This window comes from Argentina anserina, chromosome 2 (genome assembly GCF_933775445.1).
Source record: "Argentina anserina chromosome 2, drPotAnse1.1, whole genome shotgun sequence".
NCBI classification, from domain to species: domain Eukaryota; kingdom Viridiplantae; phylum Streptophyta; class Magnoliopsida; order Rosales; family Rosaceae; genus Argentina; species Argentina anserina.
In genome coordinates, this window is record NC_065873.1 from 5,421,788 (window position 1) to 5,448,931 (window position 27,144).

The window sequence follows — 27,144 nt, forward strand, 5'->3', positions numbered from 1 at the left end:
TTAATAATAAATTTCTGACACCTAGTAACCTCTAGTAATAAATTAATGAAACTCATTAACCCCCCATAACAAATTACTGACACCCAATAATCATGTTACTGACCCTTAGTGATTACCGACCTCAGTAACTATGACAATTGTGGTTTTCTCCCATAGATAAGAACAAACCCCTACAAGTATCATGTTTCACCTCACTTCCAATTTCATCTATGATCCTAGCACACTCATGCCCAATTACCATAGGCTTTAACTATAAAGTTTGCAACTCCGGTGATCTAGAAGCAACAAACAACAATTAACAATCAAAACACAACCTAAAGTAAACCTAAACCATTCCATCAATAAAACACTTGCACCTCAAATCATCATAAAAGCATAGAAATTAAATTCATGAATCAAAACTTATCAAAACAAACTTGAACCTTGAGGTTTCTTCGTCGTGGGTGACCAAGAGAAATTGGTCATAGTTCAACCACAAAATCCAGTTTACCAATGACCAACCTCACAACTGATGGAAGCCTAAACACCTAGTTTCACACTCCTTCGCAACTCGGAACAACGAAAGCCACAAGACTCGTCGAGATTTGGAGGCGCTGAGAGAGAAACGGCGATGTCGACAGCTTGATGTGGCAGTGGCGATGGCATTTTCGTCTTCATCGAGGCAGCGGCAACCTTGGCGAGGAGAGAGATTGAAGACCATGTCTGCATGTCTACAAATGCATATCTAACCTCGACGGAGTTCCCTAAGCTCGCGGTGCAGGTGGTGTCTTGTATCCTCTCCCAAACATAGACTTGTTCGACGGCGAGGTGGCGGTGTCGTCAACGAGGCTTCGTAGTGGCAGAGTCATCGACGATCCTGGTCGTCGGCATCAAGTGTAGAGAGAGAGAGAGAGAGAGAGAGAGAGAGAGAGAGAGAGAGAGAGAGAGAGAGAGAGAGAGAGAGAGAGAGGAAATCAAGAACGTGATTTGGGGAGTGTGAAGATAATGTAGTCTTTTGCGTTGAATTTGTTGAATTGGGCTATTAGTTTTGAAATGGGCCGATGTTGGGTTTTTTGTTCATTTGGTTAAATATAACTAAACTGTAAACTATTTATAAAATTAACTAGAATTAAGAAATGTAGTATAATATAAACTATCACTTAAATGTGTAACATATTCAAAATTTTAATGTCACATGAATAATTCATTAAGGGTATTGGTAAATGTACTCAACACATAAAAAATATCTTATGTTTCCAACTCTACCCTTTTACACCCAGCATCAAATTCCACCATGATGCATGATCTTACTTCGACTCGGCTACAATTCTTCCGCAATAACAGTACTTATGCAGTTCGCAGCCCTCCGCTGATCATTAGCCTAATATACGTATAGATTAATGACTGATCAGTGTGTGAATGTGTGAAATGCCCATTTAGTTATTCATAAAACTTTCCTCTTTCCATTGCCTCGGGATCTTTTTCTGGATTCCTTCTTTAATAACTTCAATCACTCTGCTGCTATTGGGCTCTTGCTTCATATCAATTAAAATTTAATAGTATTTTCATATTGACATGACATTCTTTCATCCCAAACACAAAAATTCTCAACAAAGTAATCGAATTCGATAAATTGTTTGAAACCATTCCGGATATGGGTGTTTTTAACTGGAAGGCAAAGAAAACCCTAACTGAGGATTACGTCAAACAGAGTTTGGCGGACTACTGATAATGATCAGAGCATAGGTTCGATGCAGAGTTGAAGACGGGAGAATTGGAGATGAGGTAGGACTTAGGAGTTTGACAGTTTTTGGATAATAGAAATAGGGGTAAAACAGGAAATGAAGGGGTACAAAAATTTATGCCGGGTATATTTAGAAATTTCTTTCTATAATTAATTCTTTCTATGCTTCATCAATAATTAGTTTAAATTCACAAGATCAAGACTATTTTTAGCTGTTTAGGACGGAGATGGCCTAAAAAAAATGTCATATTTCTAGTCTGCGTGAGTCTCTGCGGAGCTGATAGATACGCTCGGATACGATGATGCATAATTGACATCTCGGAAGCACATACCTGACTTACGATCGTCATTGGAGCATTGCAGAAACACCCAGAACTCTGAGACAAGAGGAGGTAAGACGAACTCATCCCAACAATTACCATGTTGGCCTATATTTGTTTCCTCTGGGCAGGCAATTAGCATGAGGAGGTTATATATATTGTTTGTTTTGGTCTGTGCATGAGGTCATGAGCCCTTCTCTCTGCGCTCTCTTCCTCTATTCCTCACCCTCTTCCTCTTTGTGTCTCTCTCAGCAACTACTGGTTTCTGCAGCTGAAGCATAGAGTGGATTAAACAGGTACCCGGTTCAATTCAATCGTCCTCTTTTATAAATGCCACTCCAAGTTTCCGGTCTTTCATCTTAGTTTGTTTCAGGGATCAGACCTAGCCGCGGCTGTTGTGACTTCACTCACTTCCTGTTGATTTTCTGGGTTTAGGTACGTGGCCTCCTCATTGATTAATTTCTAAGTTAAATCCTTTCAGACTTTCCACCAAGGTTGGTTGGTCGGTCGTTATTTGGAGTTAAGAGCTCCTCAGTTGTTACATATTGGCATTTCTGTCTGGTAAATGAATCTATGGAAGTAGTGATATGAGTCATAGCCTCCCGAGTTCGTGAAATTGTGGATGTTATTTGGCGTGTTAGTTGTGGCTTTGTGACTGTTATGTTACTCTCTATGTTCCAAATGCCAACTCTTTGGATAAATATGTGGTCTTTCTGTATGTGTAGGGATCCCACTTGAGATGATTTTCAATATGTTGGATTTAATTTTCATGAAATCTTGGATTTTATGTGTATTAGCAATTTGAAGTAAAAGAGACGGGCTTTTTATCAGCTGCCAAATTTGTAAAAGCTTACTCTTTCTTTTGCCATCAACCAGTGACCAAAAGGTCCAAAACAATGTTGATTTGTTTACTTTTTCTTGCTTAGTAAATGTATCATGATTACGACAAATCTTTGGAGTTTTGATTGTTTTCCTCTGTCAAGTTTGTGTTAGTTTTTCGATTTCTGCTATGGTTTCGACTATCTATGGAATTGAGTAACTTTTAAATGTGAGTATTATTCTTCATCTTTACATATACCTTTCTCCGGCGAGATTGTTTCTCTAAAGTTCCTGCTATAATGGTTTTCACAATACATGAACGAATTAATCTATAATCATGTCTATATCATGCTCTTAGTCTTTGTCTACAAACGCATTAGTTTAATGACTTTAATCCACAGTTCTCTTAATACTTAATTGACAACTGACAACAAAAGAGAAAATACAAACTCAGAAAGGGAGTTGTATGTTTTGATTTGGTTGTACTTTAGTCATGTTTAAGTTAGAGTTTACCTCAGTATTGGTGCACTTTGATTTGATATCTCATTTTAAACTGTAATATGGGTTCTTAACTTCAATTTGTGCATCAAAATTGAATTTTATTGCAGGCTCTGTATAAAAACTAATTTTTGGTTCACCAGTGTTCAGGATGTCTGTAGTTGTCACCTATTTTCTGCTAAAAGGAGAGAATTCGACACTACTTTTCGACTTCGTAGATACGGTGACTACACGTTGGTGAAGGTCATAAACTGAGAACTACTTTGTTGAAGAGATATTAGGTACGTCCATTCTGTTACCTGATAAAAAATTGCTTGCTTGAGGTTAAAGTTTTGACATTTCTTACTATAAAGCCTCATTATCCCATATTCAAATAGAATATTGAATACCTATGTCACTACCCTACATGTTATGATTTCTTACTTTGACTGTGATAGGAAATACACTAAACCATCAACATCATTACCGGAGACCATGAACAAATAGAAACATGATAGTACAGTTGAGTCTTTTGGTGCGCACAGTACAGGGAGAGGTAACCCTCTGAACAATCTCAGATCAATGGGCTGACAACTTCGATATGCTGATTAAACACATAATGTATTTTTTAGAAACAGCTTGAGAAACAACCTAGCTAGCCTCTAACGAAAGCCCCATCCTCTGAACACTAAGCCACAACATCTGTCTTTTATGGAAATATCACCGGGCTACTTAATATGTTCAGAACCATGTACATTTTTGGAGTTAAAACCATGACACTACTTCATTCTCTATACCTTCAACGTGAATTCACAATTTAGGATCAATACATCCACAATTTAACTGGATTTTTTTTCAGCTGTTAAAATTGTCCGGATTTTAGATGCTTTAGTTACTTGTTTCTTTAAACTTCTTGTATTCAAAACGAATCCACGTATCCTACCTGCATGTGTTTCCGTATTGGTGCACCATAGCTTATAATAGTCTTGGTGCATGTGTATCTCTTGTTTCTTGTTTTTTAGTTTTGTAGTTGCACTAGGAATCAAAACCTTTCAAAAGGATTCTCAAGATGGGTTTTCTTCCAACCTTTTTTCTCTTTACTAGACCCCGATGCCAACCAAAGTCATATCTCATTGCCAGAATACTATTGAATCCCAGCCCTAACCAAACCATCTCCACCTTGAGCTAGGTTATTTGATCTGTACCTTATGAGTTACAGATCACAAGCTAGCAACTTGTAGACCTGGGTTGGTTTGGGGACAATCATATGTGGATTTTGCATCAAGGACTTATGTGAATTTTGCAGCTTGACTCTTTTGCTGCATATTGTAAGTATCTTATTTCAATTTTGTTTCTTGCTTTATTGAAATTATAGGGCTCAAATCATCAGTTAGGCGACTGTGTGAAGGATTTAGTTTATGCCTTTTGATTCTTGATTTAGTGGTACTGGGTATAAGCACCAAAAGCATTTAAAGGGTCAAATTTTAGGGTTGTAAGCAACTTGATAATAAACATGTGCTTCTTCCTTACACATGCTCTGTAACTTTTAACAAGAAGCATCAACTTTGTATGTCATGTATCAAGTAACTTCCTCACTACAATATCACGTCTCTTTTATTATTATTATTTCATATTTTTATGACTTATAGTAGTACTCTTGATAATGCAGACTTCTCAGAAGGGGCAAATAGAGGTTTCTTTTGTGACAAACTGGTATTTTGCAAATCAAAATTGCTGCAAGCAAGAAGGCAGGGTCCGGTCTCTAGGAAGAAGTATATGTGGCTGGATATTGAGAATAGGAGCTCCATGTTTGGTTTTCAGTTGCCTGGTGCCTGGTTACATGCTTCTTGATAGGTATAAATTAGTTTAAATTGATCCGTCAAAGACTTTTCCGTTTTCCAGTTCATGGTATCACGGACATGTACCGTCTATCTATAGATTTTCACAATTGCATCAATGAATATTTTTGTTCTTTCTGCTGCATAGACTTTGAAGTCATTCAATCATGTAATAGTTATACATTTGTATAAATGGGAGGCTGGAAATTTTTTAAGTTGGATTTAGACCTTCATGAATTCTCTATGATGTTTCTAATTTTCACATTTTACATCTTGACTGGTTATGTATGAATCACAAGTTCCAGTTGGTGCCACCCATGAATATGGCTGGTTATTATATCGTAGGAGATTTTTGAGTTTATGCTCTGTGGTTTCAATTTTCATGTGAAATTTGATGGCGTAAGGGATTTACTTGTTCTTAAAGTTTGCTTACTCAACTCTAAAGTGCAAGCTTCTTTTTGCTTGTGATGGCCCTTTCTCAGGAAATGAACAAGTTGATGATGTGGTGTAACTGAATCGGGTGTTTCCATTTTTTTAGTTACTTCATGTTTTGCATGTCCTGTTGGCATTTTGTCATTTATTTCATGATATGGACTTTGCTCTCAATATAATTATGTGCTTTTCTGCCTATAATTTGTAATGTTTTTTTTTCCGGCTTTGTATAATAAGAAAAAAGGTGTGACTGTTCTAAGTATCATTGTAGAGGTTAGATTATTTGAACAAGTACATCTGAAGTGCTTTAATTCAACAGTGCAAGTCGAATTAAATTAGTTCTCCTTTACAGTTTATACAGATTCTTATGCACAATTCTGTTTAATTAGATATTAGTTTTAGAAAGAGAATGACTGGATTTTGTTGATATATTAATGAATATCAGAACGTTAAGATTTCAATGGAAAATATGAGATTGCATTATTTACTGTTTTAATATTTAATATTTTTATAATCTTTTCAATGCTGGGTTTGCAATTTAGTCCCTTTTTTTGTGTGTGTGTGTGTGTGTGGGGGGGGGGGGGGACCAAGAGTAGTAAAAATTAAACCAATGGGGATGAATAGCTAAGTGTCCCCATTAAGTGAGCCATTTATAGGAAAACCTACAATAGGCACATATGCATCATATGTATCCTTTGGCCAATAGAGACATACCTATAGGTACATATAAAATGTGTCCCCTTAGGCCCATTTTTAGTAGTGCGAAACCTCAGGTTTTTGTGGCTTACACCTTGGTTCTTAAAGATTCATGTTTCTGAGTTCATCAATGTCTTTGATTGTTATTAATCATTCTGCCAAATAAACCTGCTTCCATAGACTAACTATATGATGAGTAGCCTGTTTGAAAATTTGCAATTTCTTCATATATTGTAGTCTGTAAGCATAAACAGCTAGCTTTTACTGATGTTTGAAATAAGTGATATTATGTGCTAAGTGAACTGCTAATTTGCTTTTATTTTGTTTGTTTAGGTTCGACGGTGTTTTTGGAGTTCATATATGACATCTATAGGGATGTACTTGAGGTTTCCAGTTGTGGTTACACTTCTGATTTGCCTGACACATGAATCTCTCTCATTTGAATATCAGAAACCGTAAGTCATATCATCACATTCCAAGTTTAAACCAAAATTAGAAAATTCTCTCTGAAACTTTAATTAATCAATTACTGTGGTAGTTAATAATCTATATTATTGAATACATGGATCCAGTTTTCCTCTTGTTGAAGAAATTTCAAACACTGCTCAAATTCGTGTATCAAATGAAGCACATGAGGCATTCGCAAATATAACATTTCCAATTGCAGTTGTATCTGTAAGTCTATTAGCTTGGTTGTTATAAATTGATAACTATATCTATATCAAAATATCCTTTACAATTGTTTGTTCTTCCCCAATCTGCTCTTACCTTAGGTGATTGGGCCAAAGGCCTCGGGAAAGTCATTTTTCTTGAATAAATTGCTCCAGCTTTCTTGCAATGAAGGTAAAAGCTTCTTGCCTATTATAAATTTTCAATTTAAGCCTTTAATCCCATTTATGTTTGTTTAACTGAATTTTGAACTGAAATGCTCTTCAACTCTAGGCTTCAATGTGGGGGACCTTCATGGCAGGAGTAGAAAAGGTAAATTCTAACTTCTACTTGTATTTATAATGTTGTCAAAAGTATATAAATTTACAATTTCTTTTTGCTTGGTGTAGGAATATGGGGAGTGTTGATAAATATAAAGATTGAGGGAGCTCAAAGTGTTGTGTTATATCTTGACACTGATGCCGTGGACAGGGTTGGAAATACTGAGTTCTATGATGACCGGCAAGTCTCTACGACTCTCATTCATTTGAAATTTTTGTTTTTACTTTGATCATTGTTCATATTACTTATCCGTTGTTATATTTTGCAGAATTTTTGCTATAGCCACTGTTATGAGTTCTGTACTCATATATAACCTGCCCGAGACTGTGAGTTTATATAGTTTGATAGAAGTTATTGATGTTGTTAGTTGTTTATAGTTTTCCGTACATAACAGCTTCTTTTATTTTTTATTTGTAGATTCACGTAATCGACCTCGATCATTTGTCATTTTCTTTTGAGCTTGCTCAAGAATTTTATGGCCGGTATGCAAGCAGGGTCTTCTATTAGTTTACCGCACTGATATGGCACTGATATATTTTGTTAGTCCACATTTTTGTAATCAAATAAATTTTTTCTTTTATGGAAGCAGTTGATATCTATGTTGTAATCACCTACACTAACATGTTTGTTTTCTTATGGTGTTCCGTGCAAATTTATGTGGAAAACAGAGTGAAGGTAATTCATAATGCCTTTAAATGAGTTTATAGTCTATTGTTGTGTGTACTTTTTTTCTTTTGAAAATGTTAAGTTATATATTGCGCGCTCAAACAGGGTCCAGATGTTCCTTTTGAACCAATGAAGCTTCTTTGGCTCATCCAGCGTGAGTTTTTAGGTAAGTTAAATAATAATAAATTAATGAAAGATCATGATTTCTCTTTTTTACCATTTCAACTATTTTCAACATTTCAGCAGGTATTTCTTGAAATAACCTTTTTATGTTGTGTTGTGGTATGCAGAAGGGAAATCTGTAGAGCAAGTGGTGCATGATGCTCTTCTCACCGTCCCTAATCATAATGGTATTGGCAATGTATTTTTTTTTCTTATGCACACATGTGTGTGTCAAAATTTAAATTGCAACACTTTGATTTCAATATATGTTTAATACTGTTCACTTTTGAAAATTGCAGGCAACAAGAACATTGAAATGGTTAACCAAATTCGAGATTCCATAAGTATTATGGGATATAATATCACTGCATTCAGCTTGCCACAGGTATGAGCTCCTTTCTCAAATATACACCATTTTCTTTGCGTTTTGTCAAGATTATATTGCTGTTTGACTTTCTGGTGATACTGTTTTCATACACAGCCACACCTTCAGCGATCCAAACTGTGTGACATGCTAGATGACGAGCTGGACCCAACATATATCAAGAACATGGGCCAACTAATTCCTTTTGTTGCTAATATGATCCGCCTGAAGACATTGCAGGGACAGCCATTACATGGCAAGGAATTCTTGTCACTTCTAGATCAGGTACACGTCTAGACCCATTTTTTATCAAATGCTGTTGATTTGTATAAACTAGCGGTATAGGTTTTTGTTAAAGTAAATAGGAAAATTGCTACAATAATAAGAAACACTAGGTCCAATAAGTTATCATATAAGAAACTTGGAAATAGTAGCTTAGCTATCAGAGTGTATACAGTTACTGAGGAATGTTTGTAGCAATTAGGAGTAGCCTCTCTGAATGTTCATATTATTGCTGCATTAGCAATGGAAGTATGTATGGATGCTATGCTTTGGCGAATACGCTTTGGTGAATAGCATCTTTGGATTTCCAGATTATATTTCTTCATATCTTTTTTTTGGGTACAGATATGATGCAGGCCCTAATAGGGGGTTTGGTAGAAAATAGTTAAAAGGGAGAGATACTAAAACCCTTAAGCTAAAAGTTTTGAATAAACTGATTCTATTGAACTTCAAAAACTGAGAAACCAACATAAGCTATAACTTCTTAAATAACCTAGACTCAACTACTCATAATAAATGCTCATAAACTACTAAACATTACAGCTAAACACACAAAAAACACAAGAATAAGCAGATAATAATGACAAACACAAGTCAAGAAAACACATTTAATGTAGCTGGACTATAGGGTACTTTTTAGAAGTCAAGAAAACACATTTAATCTAACTTTTAGACTTTCTAAAGAAATAATGACTGCTTCATTCTCCCCGGGTTGCAGAAAACTCGTCCTCGAGTTTGTACGGACTGAGATGTTTGACATTGAAAAGATTTGAAGTCTTTAATTGACTCGGAAGCTATAGTTGATAGGCATTTTCGTTTATTTTCTTGAAAACTTTGCAGGGGCCGATTTTTCGATCTTGAGCTTATTGTAAGCTCCAGTAGGAAACATGTCATTTGTTAGAAGTGCCCACACCAAATCACCTTCCTCAAACACAACGCTCCTACGGTGTTGATCTGCTGCAGCTTTATACTTCAGATTGCTCTCTTCTATTCTCTTCTGCACCTCTTCATGGTTGGACTTGATATAGTTTGCCATTTCTTCTGCCCTCTTACTGACTTTGCTTGGATTTGGAAGTGAAGTCAAGTCTAGAACACTGTTTGGAATCTGGCCAGACACTACTTGGAAAGGAATGCACTTCGTGGTCCGGTTTTGCGACCTGTTGAATGCAAATTCAGCATGTGATAACACCAAATCTCATTCCTTAGGCTTATCACCAACTAGACATCTGAGCATATTTCCCAAACTCCGATTGATAACTTCAGTTTGACCATTAGTTTGTGGATGGTAAGCACTGCTGAAACACAACTTAGTTCCAATAATCCTCCACAAGGTCCTCCAAAAATGATTAATAAACTTGGGATCACGATCTGAAGTGATGGTGTTGGGTAGGCCATGCAGACGAACCACTTCTTTAAAGAATAAGTTGGCCACATTGGTTGCATCCATTGTTTTACAACATGGAACAAAATGAGCTATCTTTGAAAATCTGTCCACCACCACCAAAATAGAATCCATCCTCCTTTGAGTTCTAGGCAGGCCAAGGATAAAATCTATGCTCACATCTGTCCATGCTGACTTGGGAATAGGTAGAGTATATAACCCAACATTTGTTAACCCACCCTTACTTCTTTGGCACACATGACATCGCTCTACAAACCTTGTGACATCCCGCTTCAACTTTGGCCACCAATAAGTCGAAATGATCAGAGATAGTCTTGTCACATCCAAAATGACCTTCTTGATGAAGTTCCTTGAGAATTTTCTCTCTTAAAAAACCTTCTGGAATGCATAACTTGTCACCCTTGAAAAGAAAGCCATCATAAACATTGAAACCATTTTGCTGACCAGCCAATATTTGCTCCATAATGGGTGCCAAATATGGATCTTCCTTGTATTGGTCTTTGAAAGCTTCAAACCCCTTCTTGAACCAAGAGAGCTTGTAAGGTTTTGGATGCTTCTCTTGCTTCAATTTCAGCTTCTGCACTGCTTCTGTTGACACTACATTTTCGCAGCTACCTCCATCAATAATCAAGTTACAGTCCTTGCCGCCAATCATGTGGTATGAAATATATTCGGACGCAGCCAATCTACTTCTATCTCCTCCTTAGGCATTATCAAGCTTTTATGGATAACTAAGTCCTCACCGATGTCTCCATAGACCAATTCCTCATTGCATTCATCATCAACTCCTTCATCATAGATGGGATCTCCCATTTCGTCATGGAATTCCTCTCCTTCAATCATGAGCTGCTTATTCTTGTCCAAATGACTGCTGGAAGCTCGCCTACAGTCGGAGGACTTGTGATTTGGCTCTCCACACTTGAAACAACAAAGCTTGGATACATTGTTTTGTCCCTGCTTGACTGGTCTTAAAGGATTTGTACGATTTCTAGCTGTTGCGGGTGAACTTTGAGCCCAAATTTACCAGCTTTAGCAGGTCCTTGTCCATTGTTTGCTGCTTGGTGGATTGCTGGGTTGGTATTAGCTCTGAAATATGGTCGAGTGCTAGGCTTGCTTTGACGTTTCTCAATTATTACAGCTCGCTGATGGGCCTCAGACACGGACTAAAAAGTATGAAGATTAAAAACATCCTGCAAATATTCCCTCAAACCTCCAATATACCTTGCAGCCAGCTGTTCTTCATCCTCATTTAGGTCGTTTCTGGCCAGCAACATATAAAACTCTCCAGTGTATTCATCCACCAGTCGATCACATTGTCTAAGGTTTTGTAAACGTTGATAAAGGGTACAAACATAATTAAATGGAAGGAAATTCTCCCTGAGTTTTTTCTTCATCTTCTCCCAGTTCATAATTCTCTCTTTTCCACGTCTTTCTCGCTTCATCTTCAGCTGCTCCCACCAGGCAGAGGCTCGTCCCATTAATTTGACTGCTACCAATTTCACCTTGTCATCCGGAACTTCCTTGAGGTCGAATATCCTCTCAATAGTATTCAACCAATCAATGAACTCTTCAGCTTGTAAGCTACCATAAAATTCTGGTCTCTCAAGCTTGATGTTCATCTCCCATCTTCGATCATCCTAAATAGGTGGCTCCCGATGCGGAACGCGGCCATGAAACGGGTTCTCAAAACTTGCATCTGAGTCATCACTCTGTTCAGCAGATCTTGCAGCTTCCAACTCAGTTATTCTTTGAGTTAGAAACTCCACTTGTCTCCTGAGTTGCTCAACTTCAGAAGTTGACTGCCTATCTCGCCCTCGCCCAGCCATGGGCTCTAATACCAGTTGATGCATGCCCTAATAGGATCTGAACTGGGGTTGGGTAGAAAATAGTTAAAAGGGAGAGATACTAAAACCCTTAAGCTAAAAGTTTTGAATAAACTGATTCTTTTGAACTTTAAAAACTGAGAAACCAACATAAGCTACAACTTCTTAAATAACCTAGACTCAACTACTCACAATAAATGCTCCTAAACTACTAAACCTTCCAGCTAAACACACACAAAACACAAGAATAAAGCAGATAATAATGACCAACACAAGTCAAGAAAACACATTTAATGTAGCTGGACTCTATGATACTTTTTAGAAGTCAAGAAAACACATTTAATCTAACTTTTAGACTTTCCAAAGAAATACTGACTGCTTAAAGATATTTCTTCATTACTTCGTTATAACTACTTTAATATTCTAGTTTTTAACATAAAGTTTAACTATAACCTTTACTACTTATTATTGTATCAAACTTGCAGATCCTTGAAGTTGCAAACCACGTGGAGATTCCATCCACTGGCTCTCAAATGGATCTTTTCAACCATATGGTTGTTGAGCAGTGTTTACAACTTTATGTTCAGAAAATGGCTGGATTACACTTACCAATTGGGCAGCATGAGATCCAAGGTCTGCACCGAAGCTCTATTGACGAAGCTAGACAATGTTCAGTCAACCATTATTTGGGGGGTGGTTTTCAAACAACAAAAGTACTTCTTAAACTTGAAGAAGAGATACAAAAGGTATGTATAGTCTTTTAATTTAACTCAAGTCCTTTCAATTAAAGTAAATGGCTACATGTTTGATTTCACTTGGCTATGGAATTTGTTTTTGTAGATCTACAGGTATCTCATTGTGGACAATGAATGCCAATCAGCAAAGTTGTGTGAGGGAATATATAAGAGGTGCATTGATGTATTTGATAAGATCACCCTCCCGTCTTTGAAGAAGATTACTGAAGTTTCAAAACAATGCAACATAGATTTTGAGCAACAATGTATTGGACCTGCTAAAAACTATTACGAGCAGCGGGTGAAGAAGGTTAGGCATTTAAACCTAGTTTTATCTTAGTTGCCATTAATTAGTTTTTTTTATGAACTTTGTTAATGTGCAGCTCTTGGAAAGGTCTAGCGCTCTAGCTAGGAGAATTTATGATGAAAGACTGCACTGTATTTGGATTGCTGTTGGAGTGCTGCTTTTGGTGATGGTTACAGTTGCAGGAGCTAGAGTATACTGGAGAAAAAAGATGATGAGGTCCGAATTGGAGCTGCTACCCGTACACAGACCTCTTCACCGAGATTAAGAAGGCAAGGTTTTTTATTTTTTTAAATTTTTTTTACAAAATGTAATTTTATAGACTTACTTGACTACTCTCTTTCTATCAGAGCACAAATCATTCATGAAGGTTTGCTACACAACATGGAAGCTATGACAGACTAGGGAGATGAAGACATGTAATGTAAGAAAATTTAGACTAGGGAGATAATGACATGCAATGTAGGAAAATTTTGAGTATTACTTAGAGTAGTTACTTACACGGTTACATGGGCTGTATACTTTTGGTTAAAACCATCTTCAAAAATTTGTATAACTGGACTGGGGTAAGACATGGATGCTCCTAGATATGGTGAAAACAATACATTGATAAGCTGTCAACAAGTTAAAAGTTGTACTCAAATCCATATGCTGCTACTCTAGTGATTATGCCCCTAATGACATATATATCTGCAACATATTTCTTTTAACATTACTGTTTTCCATTATTGAGGATGTATATATTCTCAGCTTTACTTAATGAAGCTCTCATGGTTCTATCATAGAAGAGTGAGATAATGATGTTACTAACTCAGACTTACAAATTTTGGGATCATTGAAAAAGGTGGAGCTTGGTGAGTGTTGCATCGTAGTAGTAGATTGTACAGGATGTGAATGCAATTTTGGTGAAGCTGCTAAACTCAAGTCTACATGGTATGTGTGAATAAAAAAAAATAACTGCTAGATTTACATTAACTTATACATCACCAGACATCACCAGACTTCCATTTCATGCTTTTGACCCAGATTGACACAACTAATATCTCTTGTTTCTTTCTTTGCTTGGTTCCCAGAAAATATTGGAGGCTACTTTTGCTTAAAAAAATGAGACAATTGAAGAAGCACAATAATGATCAACGGATGAGGGTTATCAACACTAGGACTTCCTGAGAAATCAAATTGACCTGATTATGAATTTGTGAATCTGACTGGGTAATTGTGGAGAGAAGAGTATCATCACTCTTCATGAAGTCTATCCACATTATCCCGCCTCCAATTTTTGGAAGAGCTAAAAAGACCGACTCTTTCAAAAGGCTGTAAATATGCATTTATGCTTTCTTAGTTCCATATGCATTGTCCCAATGCAATTTTCTCATAATAATTGTCATATAGGGTACATTATGAATGAAATATATTCAAAAGAACATGTACTCTTTGTTCTGTTTCTTTTTATTCATAATCTACTTTCTAAATTTGTTTCCTATATCACTGTCAATTGTTTTCTAGGTGTCACTATGGTGGGGTTATCGAGTAATAGATGCTTAGTTGAGAATTTGCCAAGTATGACATTGTGGAAGGAGAACACATGTTGTGGACAGGAGTGTCAAAGCCATATAAGGAAACCATACGAGCTTTTCTAGTTTATTTTCAGAATCAAGTAACTATCTGACATCTTTGCTTTAATTTTTCCTCTAATTACTCTTTAAAGTGCTGCTAAACTTTTATTAATTGCTTAAGTTGTCTTTTCCTACTGCAAATTATCTGTCGGTTTGATGAATTATTTTGCTTCAGTGATGGTAGGTATGTTTTCTCACTTTTCTGTTTCTTTCATTCTGGTGCTTATGCTCATTTTCTTAAATTTCCTTCTGAATATAAAGTTTTTTAGATGACGTACCTTCTCATAAGAAAGTCTGATTCTTCCTGTGATTAATACCAATGACATGCTTACATTAGGATGTGATTTATTAGTATGATGCAATTCATGTATTTCTCAAGACCTATGCATGCATGTGCTTTATATTTTAGTATTGGTTTTTATATTGATTGGATGGAGCACTGCAAATAAATCATAGTTGGCTTTTCATCACATGTCTGGCAATAATTTTTATTACTTCCTATCCATCATCGGCAACTTGAGCTTATTCTCCTTCCAATTTCTGGAAGATGTTTGAAAAAAAAAAAAACAACTATTCCTTCATGAATGATCCTTGTTGAACTCTTTTGAGCTATCATCATTTCAAGTAACAACTTGCAAGATTGTGCTTATATTTGACTACACAGATTCTCTTTTTGTGTTGTTTGATTCTAGGATGGAAATATATAATACGAGGGCAGAATGAAATTTCTCATCCAACCTATGGGATATATGGCTCTTGTTAAGAAGGCAGCTTAACTGGGATGATTGAGTCTTCGGCTTGGGAGGAACTCTTATCTACTATTTCTCCATTGGTCATAACGGAAATGAATTCCTATCCTTGCTCTGTTTATAGTGGCGCTGTTTCAAATGTATCCCACAAAGTCCACTGGATCAGACGGGCTGCCACCTTTATTTTTCCAGCATTATTGGGATAGTATAGTAGAGGATATTACTGCCGCTGTTCAAAATTTTTTGAAGAATGATGAGTTGTTAAAGCAGATTAATTTTACGCACATTTGTTTGATTCCTAAAGTTGATGCTTCTGAGACTATGGCGGACTTATGACCCATCGCTCTCTGTGATGTGATTTATAAATTGTGTTCAAAAGTGATCACAAATAGGTTGAAGGTGATGTTGCCTAAAATCGTTTCACCTTTCTAGAGTGCATTCATTCCAAGGAGGTTGAATACTGACAATACCTTGGCTTCTAATAAGTTAGCACACTTCATTCATAACAAGAGGTCTGGTGAGGAGTATCTGGCTTTGAAGTTAGATTTGAGCAATTCTTATGACAGAATGGAGTGGGGGTTTCTCCACAAATGTTTTGGAACGAATTATGGAGTGTATATTATCTGTTAGATATTCTTTCTTAGTTCGTGGTAAATTGCAAGGTTTATGTGGTACCTACCAGGGGGTTAAGGCAAGGAGATCCATTGTCACCGTACTTGTTTTTTCTTGGGACAGAAGGTTGCTTCAAGGCAATGCTATTTGTGAAGGAGCTCCTTTGATTAATCATCTCTTGTTTGCTAATGATAGTTTGTTTAATGCGAGTGCTTCCTTACAAGCTTGTCAAGAGATTAGTAATGTTCTACATGTGTATGGAAATGCGTCTGCACAACAAGTGAATTTCAGTAAAAGTTCGATTTCGTTAAAATAGGCAGGTTATACCATGGAAGCCTCCAAATGCAGGTTGGGTGAAAATAAATGTTGATGGTGCTTTTTACAAGGTTACCGGAACTGGTGGTATTGGAGTCATTATTAGAGATGACAAAGGCAAATGTGTGGGTGAAAGCTATGCTCCAGTGAGTAATCTTTCTTCTGCAGAACAAGTGGAAGCATTAGCAGGGAGCGAGGCGGTTTCACTTGCTGTACAGCGTGACCTCTTTCCATTCGTTCGTTAAGACTGATTCTGTCACGTACTCTTTATTGGTCGTGCGTATGATGACATTACCTTTCATCTACAGATGTCTGGTTCTTATTTTACTGATGCTTATCGTCAAACCAATGTTGTGGCTCACATTTGAGCTAGTTATGCTCGTTCTTCTTTTAGTTCTTTAAATTGGGGCTCTGAGCCTCCAGCGTGTATTATTGATGTACTGTGTAAGGAGTATATCTTCTAATTTTATTAAGTTGACATCTTTCCAAAAGAAATCAAGAAGGCTGCTTAAGATTGTTTTCATGATCTGGAAGTTTGGACGTTTTGGTTTTGGTTTTCTGTTAGAACTATTTCGGAAGTTTGAACTTGTACCAACACATGAATTTTTTTTATAATGAATTTGAGTACTTTAGCGTCATTGCTGTGAAGGTATGGTTCTCTGAGGTGGTGATGGTACTGTTAGTGATGTAGTAGTGCTGCTCGGAGGAAAATAATTTGTTTCAATTTGAAGGCATGAAGATTGTACTTCCGCATTTTTATTTTCTTCTCTTGAAGTAGACCATTACGTTAGAATGTTAGATGGTCTTGTAAGTTCTGTTGATGAGTACCTGACCAATTAATTGGCTGTGTTTGGACGCAATATTGATTCTGAAGATTAAAACCAGCTAAATGAATCTATTGATCTAACCCACACTGTCTATTCAACTCATTACCATTTCTAGTTAAAGTGATGGACTGATGGCTTATTGTGGACAGGAAGGTGGAAGCTATTCAGCTCTTGTACTCTCTTTGAGGATACAGATCGAGGGTATGCCAAAACTCGCTTCATGAGGTAAATGATATTTCATACAAAATAAGATTTTATTTTCTTTGCAATTATATGTTTCCTCCAAGAAATAAGCAATCAATTAAGATGGCGGAGCCCCTGAAGAGGTAGAGCTAGAGCAGCGAGACAGCACAAAATGGAAATTGACAGAGAACTTGAATATATCTCCAGGACTCTCAAGGCATGAAAAATACATTGAAAATTGATATAGAAAAAGAATACCCTACATGGCTACGTGCTATGGTTCATGTCATTCTCATTCAAGGGGAATACAAAGCGGACATAAGCATATATTGAACATTAACAAGTACCTCACCGTGCATCGATATCTTTGGGCACTGAGGAATTTACATAATAGCTAGGAGATTGGGAATTTGAGATTCTGACTGGCCTGTCATATTTTGATGAACTGAAATAAACAAAATTTGTATGTCCAAAAGAAAACCAGAGTTTAGTCATACTACCACGCAAGTTGGACTTTTTTTTTTGTTTTTTTAGAGAAAACCGAATTCAACCAGGAAACTACCTGCTTGGTTGTTATATAAATAAAGAAGCGAGCCCTAACCTAGCCTCCACCGACCCCGCAAACCATCATGATGCAATCAAATTGCCTCCTCCTCCTCCTCTCCCTCTTTCTCTTTGCTACCCTCCTCGCCGACGGCGAACGTTTGTGTGATGGCGAACTTGTGTGTACAGTCGAGCGGGCTGACATCAACGACTCCCGCGTGAAAGAAATGGCAGAGTTCGCTGTGTCCGAGTTCAATAAGACATCCCGGAATAAAGAGTTGGTGTTCCAGAATGTGGTCAGCGGCCTTGTTCAGCTAGTACAGGGACTCAGGTATACACTTGTCATTGCGGTTAGGGATGAGTCCTTGCCTTCTAGCCCAATTCTGAATTATGAGGCTTGCGTTCTTGAGGTCCCTTGGATGAACTCCACGACGCTGGATTCATTCCGCCAAGTTTACTATGACACCGTCATTAAAGTTTCCGAAATTGATCGCTCAAAGCTTCCATATTGAATTTGATCGTTCCCATGGGGTGTAATTTTCTAACTAATACATCTGTTGTATGGACGATGTAATTTTCTGCCATGCTTGTATCCTTTTTTTGGTTTATTGTAATAGAAAGGTATAGAGGAAATGATTAATACGAGTTCAACATTTGATAAGTGTTTCCTAAAAAAGTGGTTTATCTGGCTTCACCCCTAATCAAAATGAATCATTGCATCTGATTCGGTTCAACTTGTGATCAGAATCAGAATATATAGCTGTTTTTTTTTTGTCTTTTTTGTTTTTGAGACAGGAACTATTCCTTACAATAAATGGTTAAACGCGAACTGCTTCCAAATTTGATCGATAAAATTGGCTTGATAAATACCAAAACATAATGGCTTGTGTTCCCTTTCCGAGATCAGCATGTTTCTTCACGCTTTTCACAACTCGCTCAGGCAAGGAATGCTGCAATGGCTTTGTCTTGATCGATGGGTACTTTAGTCTTTAGCAGTGTCTAAAACATCATTGCAAGCATTACATTCTGAAGCTTGTGATTCCATGACCATTTTTCAAATGGTCGTGAACTGGATGGAAGAGCAGTGCATGCAGAAAATTACTCGAGCGCTATATTGACGGAGGAGTTTGATATAGAAAACTGCAACATTAATCAAGGTAAAAATAGTTCCACATTAGCTGCATACAACAGTGGTATGACTTATGAAGAGTTCCATAAGACTTGTGGTTGCAGGATTGATAGATACACCAAACCTAAGCCCTAGCTCAATCTCTTACATTATTAGGTATCAAAATTATGAATGTGAGGACCTTCCCAAACAGTAACTGAAGGACACAATTGAAGTTGCGCCAATATCAAGAACCAAGCAGGAAACTGGGGTTGGGTCTGAACGTACATAATCTCTGCATTATCGTCTGAAACGGACTTGGGGTACCACGCCTACTTTGGATCATGTACAGGGTCAACAACTATCCGCAAAGAAAAAGAAAATCACTCATGTTTGAGCTTTGATGTCCTTATAAGGAGAGATATTTGTGGCAATCATTCAAAAATAACTATTGAGCTAGGCTTTCTTTGTTCTCATGGCGGAGTGAAGTGCAGTTCAAAAAGTCCTTGATCACCTAAGCATTGAACATTAACAAGTATCTCACAATCTTTGGGCACTAATAGGGGATTGATATAGTGACTGGCCTGAATCAAAATATGAAATTCAAATAGATTAGTGAAAAGTAAATGCTATATTGATTGTTTGATATATTACACATAGTTTGTTCTCTATATATAATCAGATTTACCCCACAAATCACGGAGAAAATCACGCCCGTGATTTCCTCCTTGAATCATGCTAACTTGAATCACGCTAACACTCCTCCTAAGTTGGCGCATACACATCAACCATGCTCAATTTGCTAAGTGAGTCATAAAAAGCATTTTTAGACACTCTTTTTGTGAGCATATTGGCAAGTTGCTCTTCTGTATGAACAAAATGAAAACTAATGATCTTCGCATCTAGCTTCTCCTTTATAAAGTAACGATCAAACTCCACATGTTTTGTATGATCATGTTGCACAAGATTATGTGAAATATCAATAGCTGCCTTGTTGTCACAGTACAACTGCATAACACACTTAAGCTTAATACCCAAATCTTGTAGCAAATTTCTAAGCCATAACAATTCGCACACTCCCTGAGCCATACTTCTGTATTCTACTTCAGCACTAGATCGAGCTTACCACTTTTTGTTTCTTACTCTTCCATGTAACAAGATTACCCCCAACAAAGGTAAAGTACCCTGATGTGGATCTCTGATCTGTAATATTTCCAGCCCAGTCTGCATCTGTGAAGCCACAAACCTCAAGGATATTATTGTGATTAGAAAACATTACTCCTCTCCTTGGAGCTGACTTCAAGTACCTCAAAATCCTTATAACAGCATCCATGTGGTCCACACTTGGATTATGCATGAACTGACTCACTACACTTACTGCATATGCAACATCTGGTCTGGTATGTGATAAATAAATCAGGCGTCCAACTAGCCTCTGATAACGAGGTTTTTCAGTAGGCACTTGATTTGGATACTCTGCTAACTGATGGTTCTGCTCAATAGGAGTATCAATGGGAGTGCAATCTAACATACCTGTCTCTGTTAGTAGATCAATGATGTACTTCATTTGACACAGATAGATTCTATCACTTCCCCGGGCTACCTCAATGCCCAAGAAGTACTTAAGTGTACCTAGGTCATTCATCTCAAACTTTGTGGCTAGCTAGTTCTGTAATCTACCCACCTCAACAGTATCATTCTCAGTAACTACCATATCATCAACATATATAATTAGGGTTGTTACCTTCCATTGTTGATATCTGAGAAATAATCTATGGTCTGAATTACTCTGTCTGTAGCCAATCTTTCTCATGAATTGTGAGAATCTTCCAAACCAAGCACGAGGTGACTGTTTAAGACCATACAAAGACTTTCTCAATCTACATATAAAGTTACTTGGAGAAGCGGCCACATATCCAGGCGGAAGATCCATGTACACTTCCTCTGTAAGTTCTCCATGAAGGAATGCATTCTTAACATCAAACTGTCTAAGTGGTCATATCCGAATAGTATTTATCTTTGCAACAGGTGCAAATGTCTCATCATAGTCTATGCCATATTTCTAGGTGAACCCCTTTGCTACTAGGCGTGCTTTATCACTGACCCATCTAGATTATGCTTCACTGTAAACACCCAACGACATCCTATAGTCTTCTTGCCATGTGGTGGAGATACAAGCTCCCAAGTATTGTTTTTTGTAATGCTTCCATCTCTTCCTCCATTGCTTTCTTCCATTTTTTTGGATCTCTCAATGCATCTTGCACTTTGTTAGATATTGATACAGTAGATATTTGATTCACAAATGATTCATATGACTTAGACAATCTTTTGGTAGACATAAAATTTGCCACATGATACTTAGCTTTAGTCTGAATGGTAGGTTCATATTGTTTTGTCGGCTGACCCCGAGTAGACCTATTTGGCAAGACATATTGTCTACTATTAGCTTCACTAGTATTATCCCCAATAGAATGACTAACCTCGGGTAAGTGATCTTCCGTACCAGGAGAGCATTGGTCAGGTGTATAAATAATAGTACAGGAGACATGATGGGCAATTGTGTTGTCATCTTTTGGTACCTGAATCTCTATAGTGACTACACTAGAATCATCTGGTGGTGTCTGTGTAGCTGACACATTGGTAATCTCAATTGAATCTGTCATCTTATCTACTGACTTACTTATCTCCCCATCTCCATGATACAACTCTTTAAAATATGAATTCGCCCCCGGAATGGCAGTACCAGAAAGGGTAAAATAGCTCATGCTCAAAGAAAGTAACATCCATAGTGACATTGTACTTCTGGGTAGGTGGATGATAGAACCGGTACCCTTTATGATGTCCTCCATACTCAACAAACACACATTTGACTGCACGGGCATCCAACTTAGACCGCTGATGTTTTGGAAGATGGACAAAAGCCACACAACCGAAAACACGGGCATGAAGATTATGAAAAGAAGGTAATGAGACATGAGATGCAAGCACCTCGTATGAAACTTTTCCCTGAAGGACACGAGAAGGAAGACAATTAATGAGGTGGGCGGAAGTAAGGACATCATCACCCCAAAGGTATTTAGGCATATGGGCACTAAAAACAATACACCGAGCCATATCAAGTAAATGACGATTTTTCCTTTCAGAAACTCCATTTTGCTCAAGTGTGTAAGGACACGTTGTTTGATGAACAATTCCGTTTTTGGTAAAGAACTCCTGAAAGACACAATTCACATATTCCCCCCCCCCATTGTCAAAACGAAGAACTCGAATTGTGGCATTATACTGTGTTTGGACAGTGGTATAGAAGGCTTGAAAAGCCTGAAAAAACTTCATCTTTAGTTTTGAGGAGAACAATCCAGGAAAGACGAGTGCAATCATCATTCAACGACACATAATACCGCATTCTTGACACAATAGACTCTTGGGAGAGTCCCCAAACATCAGAATGAATTAATTCAAAAGGAAGAATACGTTTATTAGAAGGACTAGGGGAATAAGTAGATCAATGACTCTTACCTAAATACATGTCTCACAACGTAAAGATGACTCATCTACACTAATAAACAAAGTACGCATGGATTGTTTCATAACACTAAAAGATTGATGCCCTAAGCGACGATGCCATAACCAAACTTCACTTAGCTTGTCAGAAGTGGAGATTAAAGCAGTCCGAGACTATGCCCCTGGTTTTTCCCCCGCATATGTCTGATCCATATGAAACAACATGCCTCTCAGATACCCCTGACCAATTACTCCCCGGTGAGAAGATCATCAAAGATCGCATATGTAACGACCCTAAAATTTCAAGCTTAAAAACTCAAAATTTCAAGTCGTTAAACACTAAACAATTTCAATGAAATCGAAATCATTTAAATGCCACAGCGGATCATCTCTGAGTTCAAAATACAACTCAGTTAAATCGATTATTACAAACCAAATTATAATTCAACATTATAATAAATGGAAATGAATAATCCTCACAACAACCTCACAAGATAGTCACACAAAATTCTCACACAAGCTGGAGGTAAATAACTTCAAGTCCTCTGGGCTGTCCGTCAATTCCCGCTAATCCACACCTGCGGAGTTATCCACTACACCATCGAATTGGTGCACCGGGATTGTAACACAAACCCGGTAAGCTTTACAGCTCGTATGAGTAAAATGAAAATATAATTCGCATATCAATATATACGACAATCCAGAAATCAACAAATATAAACGCACTCATGAGTCAATGGACGGCCCATCTGGTCGTCCCAAGAAATATAAAATAAAACGCTCATGAGAAATTAAGTAACCCTTATGGTTACCCAAATGCATTATATTACGGGTACCAAGAACGCTGGTACACATCTGTTACCCCTCTCGTAATACACCGCCGATATTGGATAGCCACCCGCTACCCAACATCCAAAACAATCTGAGTACCCATGAGCAGATAACCACCCGTTACCTCACATGCAGTACTAAGGCAGACAGACTAGAGCTCTAACTGTATCGTAACTTTCGCCCGGCCAAAGGCTAGGTTCCGACTTGCCAAACACGTACAATAATCTCACATCATATTGTACCAAATCACGTCCGAAGACAAATCAACATTTTAACAATCTCAATGTTAAAATCACGTACAATAATCTCACATCATATTGTACCAAAAATCAAGTCCGAAGACAAATCAACATTTTAACAATCTCCATGTTAAAATCACGTACAATAATCTCACATCATATTGTACAAATCAAAATCACATGCTCGATATATAAATCTCGTCATCAAAATGACATAAAACACGATAAAATCATAACAGTATATTATATAGCAAACTATATATATATGTACATATTTACCATTTATACAATATATATATAATCCATTATATCATATACATGTCATATTTCATAAACACGTCCGAAGACAAAAACTCGTCCGAAGACAAAACTCGTCTGAAGACAAAACATTTTAACAAACTCATGTTAAAACCACGTACAATAATCACACCTCATATTGTACAAAAATCAAATTACATGCTCAATATTTAATTCTCGTCATTCGAAATGACAAATTCCAATGAATTCATAACAGTATATAATATAGCAAACTATATATATATGTAATTATTACCATTTATACAATATATATGTAATCCACTATATTGTATACATGCCGTAATTCAATATTAAAAACTCTTGCAAAATCTTGAATCACCGCAAGGGTAGATTCGTAAATAAGTGAGATTTTACTCACCTTATCGACTCGAGCGTAATTCCAAAATTTCCGAAAATAATTCCTTTCCTCGATTTATCGATCACCTTGAAAAGATAAGAAAAGAATTTTAGAAACGTTTCGTAAACCTTAAAATGCCGAAACAGTAATAATCGGTTACTGTTCAGCAATTTTCGGTTTTATGAAATTACTGGTCACTGTTCAATGTTATTGTTCACTATTCACTGTTCCGTATTTACTATTTGTACATTACTGTACAAATACACATCCAATACGTATCTCTGTACGAGTACATACTGTTTACATATTTTTGTACGTATAAATACTACTTAAATGTACGTACTGTCTCAGTAAATAAAAATTACCGAATTATCTTTTCAAAATTACTTTTTACCTTTACTAAAAGTAATTTACATTTACAATTACCGTACGTAAATAAAATTTACATTTATCGCACGTAAATAAAATTTACATTTACATTTATCGTACATAAATAAAATTTATATTTACATTTACCGTACGTAATAAATTACAAACTTACCCTTCTCGGAACCACTGTTCCCGCCGCCGCACGTGGCGGCGCGTGGGGTACACGCGCCACCCGCCGGCAGGCTGCGCGTGGGGCTCACGCGCCGACACTACCAACGGCGCGTATCATGCCACCGCCGCCCCTAATCTCCTGATTTCTTCCCCCTCTTCTTCCTCCTGCCACCAGCCACATCCCTACTCCCTGCCTAACTACTCACGCGCTGCCTAAAGAGGCGGTTTCCCCCTATTCCTCCTCCCCGATCTCCACCAAATCAAATCAAAACAATCAAAAATCCACAACCAATCCATCAATTACATCGATTCATACCTTAATCGAAGCCAAGAACTCCGATTTGGTTCCGGAAGAGCTTGGATCGCCGGCGGTATTTCAACTCTTCGGGAAGCACTCAGATCGACGGGGTTCGGCCTCCAAGTTGAAGGCAGAGGGCACCAAGGCGAGGGTCGACGTCGAGAAGCCCTCCTCCGTGCTCGTGCTTCATCGGAGATGCGCCTAGGATGGAGACTTTTTCTGCCAAATCCAGGGGTAGCTGGTGGAGCTTCGGCGGTGCGTGGGACGACGTGTCGAGCTCGGGGTCGGTAGTGGAGGGTCGCGCGAAGCTGCCCAGGCCGGCGGTGGGCGACACGGACGAGCGGTGAGGGAGATCGCCGGTGATGGATTTTCTGAGGGAGGGAGGGTGCGAATCGGGGAGAGAGAATGGGGAGGGATGCGGATGGGAGAGAGAGAGAAGGGTTTCCTGAAATGGAAACCCTAATCACAAAAATACCCTTTTATACTCGTTTTCAAAATCGGAAACTAACTTCCGACGCTAATAACTCTTACGTACAACGTCCGATTTGAACGCGTCACATACTCACGAACTCGTATCGATAAGCTCTACAACTTTCGTGAAGGAAGTTTTCGCAACCGAGCGACGGAATAAAAGTCGATCTATACGTTGCGGTAACGTTACGTTTTCTAATTAAACGATCCGAGAACGTTTCCGTTTTCGTCTCGAAATGTCGCAAACCTCCAATTGTCGTCTTGAATTACTTTCACAAGTTTAACACTTTAAAATACTCGACATTTAGTTTCTAAAAATTCGGGTTATTACAGCATATATATGAAAAAATGTCACAGAACACTTAGCGTCAGTGTTCAATTGGGGAACAGATATCAAATGATGAGATAAAGCAGGGACATATAGCACATTATGAAGCTCTATTGTGGGAGTAATACGAACTGATCCTTTCCCGAATACAGGAAAGGCCTCACCATTAGCATTAGTAACATAAGGTATTGGTGGAGGACAATACGGTAAAATAAGATTTGTCATAAGTCATATGATCAGATGCACCGGAATCAATAATCCGTATCAAAACCAACAAAGTTAGAAATATTGAAAGCTATACCAATTTTACCATGACCAGCGATGGATGCGGTAGGCATTGCTCCTCCTGCTGTATGATGATCACGTCCAACCATACCATAGATATCTGGTTCTTGGATGAATTGAATAGCTGCTTTCGCCTTGGGACGATAATTAGGCATTTTAGGCCTAAGGTGTGGATATAGCTTCCAACAGGTCGCACGAGCATGGTTAGTATTATGACAATAAGAGCAAGGAGGACGGGGCTGATTCCCGAAGGCGGGTGGTGGTCCTTGCCGATGAAGTGGAGCTGAAGTTGCCTGCTGAAGGGGTAGTGCTGGAGATCTAGCATGAACAATAAGGCTGGAAACTTCAACTTGTGTATGATGAAGACTTTCCTGTTGAAACTCATCCTTTCGGATATATGTGAAAGCTGTAATCAGGCTAGTGGGTTCGGTCCTTCTGAGTAATTCCCCTTTCGCACTGTTATGTTTTGCATCAAGACCTTTCAGGAAATGATGAACGTGCTCAAGCTCCTTTTCTTGTTGGTACCTGATAATATCCTCTTGATTCTTGATCATGCAAAGACTTTTCACATCAATCTCAGCCCAAATATTTTTTAGTTTGGTGAAATATTGCACCACCGGTTGCCCATCCTATTGCATCGCTAAAGCTGTGCACATTAACTCATGAACCTGTATGAAATCAGAGTCATTAGTATATAAGCCTTCCAGTGTCCACCATATTGCCTGCGCAGTGTCACATGCCTCCACCAGATCAACTATCTCTTCATTCATAGCTTTCCACAAGACTGACATTACAAGACCATCATCGTCATACCACTTAGTGTAGGCAACAATATCATCTGCACTAGAAGCTTTAGTTACTCCGGTTACATGCCTCATCTTGTGCATTCCTCGAAGATGAGCTGCCATAATTCTCTTTCATTTACGGAAATTGGTCTCATTGAGTTTGGTTCCAGCAAAAGAACCATTGTCAGAACTCTTGAAAAATACTTCAAATTTCGGAACATCATTG

At 37.8% G+C, this 27,144-nt stretch overlaps 2 protein-coding genes and 1 long non-coding RNA gene across 8 annotated transcripts; all 3 read left to right on the forward strand.

Moving 5' to 3' along the window:
* The first annotated feature begins 2,010 nt into the window (after window positions 1–2,010).
* Window positions 2,011–7,473, forward strand: LOC126785518 (uncharacterized). Of its 2 annotated transcripts, none has more exons than XR_007671051.1 (9): window positions 2,011–2,115; window positions 2,296–2,339; window positions 2,417–2,478; window positions 3,471–3,641; window positions 3,798–3,895; window positions 5,009–5,193; window positions 6,639–6,760; window positions 6,878–7,286; window positions 7,364–7,473. It is a non-coding gene; the product is annotated as an uncharacterized LOC126785518 (long non-coding RNA). The 2 variants fall into 2 exon arrangements; XR_007671052.1 differs by lacking the exon at window positions 7,364–7,473 and having other exon boundaries at window positions 6,878–7,148; window positions 7,248–7,285.
* An 89-nt stretch (window positions 7,474–7,562) lies between these two features.
* On the forward strand, window positions 7,563–16,810 carry LOC126785517 (uncharacterized). 5 transcript variants are annotated; one of them, XM_050511240.1, is made up of 13 exons: window positions 7,563–7,621; window positions 7,713–7,777; window positions 7,885–7,970; window positions 8,067–8,127; window positions 8,252–8,311; window positions 8,423–8,508; window positions 8,605–8,772; window positions 12,480–12,740; window positions 12,835–13,038; window positions 13,112–13,304; window positions 13,383–13,456; window positions 13,877–14,689; window positions 15,341–16,810. In XM_050511240.1, exons 2-10 carry the CDS (start codon window positions 7,771–7,773, stop codon window positions 13,298–13,300), a joined length of 1,122 nt encoding a protein of 373 aa, XP_050367197.1. In that variant the 5' UTR covers window positions 7,563–7,621; window positions 7,713–7,770; the 3' UTR covers window positions 13,301–13,304; window positions 13,383–13,456; window positions 13,877–14,689; window positions 15,341–16,810. The 5 variants fall into 5 exon arrangements, with proteins under 5 accessions (XP_050367197.1, XP_050367195.1, XP_050367194.1 ...); XM_050511238.1 differs by lacking the exon at window positions 7,563–7,621 and having other exon boundaries at window positions 7,629–7,970; window positions 13,877–13,965; window positions 14,106–14,689; XM_050511237.1 differs by lacking the exon at window positions 7,563–7,621 and having other exon boundaries at window positions 7,629–7,970.
* Window positions 16,811–17,963: 1,153 nt separating this feature from the next.
* LOC126783842 (cysteine proteinase inhibitor 1-like) lies at window positions 17,964–18,389 on the forward strand. The gene has a single exon (XM_050509375.1). The coding sequence runs from the start codon at window positions 17,964–17,966 to the stop codon at window positions 18,387–18,389; it is 426 nt and encodes a 141-aa protein (XP_050365332.1).
* Window positions 18,390–27,144: the final 8,755 nt, after the last annotated feature.

Excerpts from the sequence above, each read along its gene's own strand:
- LOC126785517 (XM_050511237.1), top strand. The coding sequence starts at position 7,875 with ATGGAAGCAGTTGATATCTATGTTGTAATCACCTACACTAACATGTTT. Across the intron at positions 8,312-8,422 it reads CACCGTCCCTAATCATAATG|GCAACAAGAACATTGAAATG; the intron begins GTATTGGCAATG and ends TGAAAATTGCAG. Across the intron at positions 8,773-12,479 it reads TCTTGTCACTTCTAGATCAG|ATCCTTGAAGTTGCAAACCA; the intron begins GTACACGTCTAG and ends TCAAACTTGCAG.
- LOC126783842 (XM_050509375.1), top strand. The coding sequence starts at position 17,964 with ATGATGCAATCAAATTGCCTCCTCCTCCTCCTCTCCCTCTTTCTCTTT.